The 5,287-nt window shown below is 25.6% G+C and overlaps 1 protein-coding gene across 1 annotated transcript; it reads right to left on the reverse strand.

Annotated features, from left to right (window-relative positions):
* LOC115717699 (uncharacterized) lies at window positions 1–2,560 on the reverse strand. Its single transcript, XM_061108616.1, has one exon. The coding sequence runs from the start codon at window positions 2,220–2,222 to the stop codon at window positions 1,194–1,196; it is 1,029 nt and encodes a 342-aa protein (XP_060964599.1). The 5' UTR covers window positions 2,223–2,560; the 3' UTR covers window positions 1–1,193.
* Between the last annotated feature and the right edge of the window lie 2,727 nt (window positions 2,561–5,287).

Raw genomic sequence — 5,287 nt, forward strand, 5'->3', positions numbered from 1 at the left:
TCCATACATTATTAATGTACATATATGTGTGAAGCTTACATTTTTGTACAATTCTTCAATAATGTTAAGTCCTATAATTATACTTTACAGAAAGTTTTGGATCACTATTATTAAATAAAATATTCTATATATTTAATGCAGGTAATCCCCCAGAGAATCAACCAGAAAATCGGTGTACAATGTGCGAAAAATTGTCTATGAATTTTGAAAGCCCTGAAGCCCTACAAACACACCGAAAATCGAATCACAAACAAGACAAACGTGGTAAGAATTGTGGCAAGACAAAAATACAATAGAAAATAAAATATAAATATTATTTAAAAAAAAATGATATGTCGTATAACAAAAAATATATAAACTATTCATCAAAATATATATACTAACAATAATAATAATAATATATATATGTATACTATACTGACCAAATTATATACCACAATTAAAATATATATACTATGACAATAAGATTATATACCACCATTGTATATAGTAAAATAGAAACTAACTAAATATTATTTAAAATAAACATATATCATACAATTAAAATATATAAAAATAATAATTACATATATATACTATAGTAATAAAATTATATACATACATTAAAATATTTGTATTATGCTAATAAAATTATATACTACGATTATATATAGCAAAATAAAAAATAAATATCATCTAAGAATGATAATATACTATACAATAAAACAGAAATATATTGTACAACAAAATCCATATACCAACAACCCACAACAGCTCATCAAAAATTAAAAAATCGACATAAGTTTCAAATAAAAAATATTTTAACAAAACTAATATAGATATACTATAATCATTAAGTAATTTGCTTCTAATTATAAAAAAAATATGAAAAAAAAAATTATTGATTTTTTTTTTATATATATGGAATAAGACAATATACATAATAAATAATTTAAAAGAGTCATTTGCTACAAGTTTTGAAATGAGAACATTTATTAACATAGTCTTATGAATTGGGACTGTTTACTATAATTTCTCGAAAAAGTAGAAAAATAGGCTTTTTTTCAAAAAAAGAACAAAAAAAAAAAGAAAGTAGGTCTTAAAAAAGAGGGAGCCTTGTGCAATGGCCCAAGCTGTCCAATACTTGGGTGGACCCCTGCATAGTAGTCGTGCCAATAATATCAATATTAATTAAATAATAAAAAAAATATAAATCATAAATTCAAGGTAGGTTGAATCCATATGGGTGGTTGGGCCTCCATTTTTGAAATTATTGTTGAATCTTCATCATCTAATAATAATGTAAATTTTTTATAGCTGTTATCTCCGAGATTGTAGATGCCACAATCACAAGGAACTCCCTGAGGACCGTATGAGATTAAATCAGTGTCATGACTGAAATAGATGCAATTTGATTTACATCCAAGAAAGTTTGATGCACGCACATATATTGAAGAGTTATCTCCTAGAAAGAGAGCAGCATCTCCTAGACTTTTAACTATAACCCTTTTTACTCCTCCATCAACAAAATCCAATTTAAAAATATTTACTTTTGTAGTACGTCGTATTGTCAAACTATCTTTCCATTCACAACGTCTTAACACTTGTAAAATATCTCCCTCAAATGACTTCACAATATAAGACTTGATACCAAACCAATTGTCAGAATTATTCCAAGTTACTTTTGTACCACAGTATGGCTCACGACTATCATAAGATGAAAGAGTGTCATGATTATGATTAAGAAAATAAAACTTATTGCTATTGAACAATATATCACTAAATATTTCTTCATCTGGATCAATTTTTCTCCAAATATTATCTCTCCCGGGACTTATAATGGCTATTTTCCAACAATGTAAATAAATGACCACAACCATATAATCATTTGGATTTATTAATGGATCTGCAGTGATTGTCGCTTTGTAAATATGTTGATCACAATATTCTCTCATATCTTCCAATCCTTCAAGATCCCCATCTTCAACTTCTGGAGGAAACAAACACGGAAGATTGATGATTGCACTATCATGATCTGTAGAGTAAGGCTTGTATAGTGTAACCGTGAAATCACGATTCACAGTTACTAGCCATCCTTGTGATGATCCTCCAAAACGCTTATCATAAGGTATATGTAATTTAGATATTTCTTTGAACTTATTAGTCATTGGATCATACATATCCCAAGTATGTTGTTTTCTATTAGGAACCATAAGCATGGGAACTTGGTGTGAAGTCTTCATCAAACATTTAGTTTTATTGTGTTTTACTATAGAATTCCATGAAACACACACACCATAAAATTGTAGAATATCTTTGAAAGACTCCAATTTTTCCAAAATTAAATCAAGAAGATGGCATGGTAATCTAGCCCAATCTAAAAAATAGAATAAAATATATATTATACATCAAAATTAGCTATACTTTTTTTTTTCTTGTATGAAAAATATTTTAAAATTTAGTATTTATAATTATAGAGAAAATAATAGAAAGTAGAATATTAAAGGCATTATTATTTTGAGCATATATATGTATATAAATAGAATAACGAGGATATACCTGGGTGTCTTGTGATTGTCTTCTCGTTTCTTTTTAGTAAGAGACATTGTCATCTTCTTAAAAATTGAGTTTTCTATCAAAAAATTAACATTCAAATATTTAAAATTTAAGAAAGAGAAAGTAAAAAGAAAATATAAATTCTTCATTAAATTAAAATGGTAAATAGATAATTTGAAAACATTCAAATTTGAAACTCCATATTTTATACTCATAATTTTAATCAAAGGCAAACTCACAAATTAAATTTCAATGTTAGCTATATTCTAATATATATAATATATATTAATTTAATGATACTAAATTAATTCATTGTAATTAACCGGACCACAAAAACCTTAAAGATCTTATTAAAAAAAAACAAAACCTTAAAGATGAACACACACATGTACCTCAATTTCTTGAAAATAATTAATAATTAAGCAACCGTATGTATCAAATCCTTGTCAGGTAAAACTGCTAGATGGCCCTTAATTGATCAGGGTGTATAATTTCGATCTAATATATATTTATATGTATCTAGATTTAAGAATAAAACTTTGAAAATTTGTAGGATATATATATATTTATATAAATAAAGTGGGAGAGAATTAATGAGAGATGACGATAAGTACATGGATTTTGGCTATATATATTTCCTAATTAAAATCCTATTCCTATTATTAAAACTATTATTACGTTTTTTAATAGATTAAAATTATTATTAATTATCATATTTTAAATTTAAAAAAAAATAATATAAGAAACTATTTAAAAATTTAAAACAACTCCCGCATAATAATTATAGAAAAATCTCCAAAAACATTTTATTTTTTTGTTAATATTACAAATATAAGAATAATCATAAACACGACAAACGATGCAAAAATTGTGGTAAGATATTGATAAATAACCAATATCTTACCCATAGATGTGAAATCTGATGTTGGCTACATAGGATGCAATTATAATCATAGGTAGAGGTATTCGTATAAGATTTTTCTTTTCAGTGTTCTTCTTTTCTTTCCTTTGTTTTTTTCTTTTTTTTTTTTTTTATGTTGGATGATCTTGATGATATTGGACTATTGAGTTTATTAAACGATTATAAAGCAATCATTTTTGACCAGGATTGTAATCTATAGTACATGAAATTTATATTATATGCTCCAACAAATTAACAAACACAAGAGCTAAAAATAAGACAGACTCAAAACCACCATGAACTCAATCACAAATTTACATCCAGCAGAGTAAGAGAATAAGTATAGGCATTATCTTCCTTATTATAATCAAAGAGGCCAAAGTTTACTACCAAGTCAGGTCACGGACCAAACAATTAAGCACTTGGTACAACACACTATTGTTAAGTGAGATCAAATACTTATGCTTATCTCATAATTGTCAACTCCTACCCCTGCCACCCTGAATCCTAACCAATTGAGCTACGGAATAAAGAACTTGGAACAAACTTGATTTTCTAGTCTAATAAGTAACTATATATATGTATGTATATGTATATGTATATCTAAGTATACACATACATAAAAAGGATGCACGTTTAGGTTCTGGAAAATCCACACCCTCTTAAAGGATGGAACAAAAAGTTTTTGACATTTAAAAAAAAATTATTACCTCATAACCTTTTCTCCTTCCTTCACTTCACTTCTGAAAAACTTGCCTCATGAGCATAAATGTCTCAAGTCAAGAAACACTTGCACAAAAATAAAAGACGCATAGTCATAGAAAGTCAGAATAGATTAAAATCCTATTCCTATTATTAAAACTATTATTACGTTTTTTAATAGATTAAAATTATTATTAATTATCATATTTTAAATTTTTTTTAAAAAAAAGATTTCTAGTACAGGTATGTTATTTTTCAATAGAAAAATTAGGGATATATCATGTTTACATTTTAAAACCCAAATCAAATTAATATACATTCCTAATTCACAAGCAAGAAAATCAGGGAAAAGAAACTTTGAGCGACTAAGAATATCAAAATGAAAGAAAAACTACTGTAAAACGTCCAACTTGTTTAAATCCAGAATGAAAGTCTCAAATGTATACAACTTATTATTCTACAGTTTTATTAAAAGAAAGAACAAAAAAAAAACACTAAAATAGATTGGGGAGAGAGGAAAACATAAAACAAAATAGAAATGGTAAAAGAGACTACTCATTTCAAAATAAAAGGTACGTACCGAGATCCCTTTGGTCACCTGAAGAAGACAGAGAGAGATAAGGAGATGAGAGGCGGGCATGAAAGAAACGAGGAAATAGATGGTATCGAGATCCTGAGCCCACCCCATCGCCTCCACCATCGATACATAGATATATATATATGGATGCACTTTTTAAATGAATGCTTAGTATTAAAAAAAATATAAAATACTTATTTGAATTTTATTTTTTTTAATCTAAAATAGATATTTAATAAAATAATTTATGATTTTTTAAAAATTGTTCTTATTTGAATTTTGTTCTTTATGAAATATAAAATAATTTTCTTATTTAAATTTTATTTTTTGAATCATCAATAAACAAATTTAAATTAAAAATATATATTTAATAAAATAGTATACGTATTTTTTTTTAGATTGTTCTTAAAAAATATTTAATTATTAAGATATTTTTGAAAAAAAAAATATAGTAGTTTAATATGATTTTTTGATAATTAATTAATATTGTAATTAATAGTAATCAAAATAAATTATAATATTGTAATGATTTTGTTAGTGAATATGGTTATGCGGTTTTGTTAGTAATATTT

The sequence above is a fragment of the Cannabis sativa genome, chromosome 1 (genome assembly GCF_029168945.1).
Source record: "Cannabis sativa cultivar Pink pepper isolate KNU-18-1 chromosome 1, ASM2916894v1, whole genome shotgun sequence".
Classification (NCBI taxonomy): Eukaryota; Viridiplantae; Streptophyta; class Magnoliopsida; order Rosales; family Cannabaceae; genus Cannabis; species Cannabis sativa.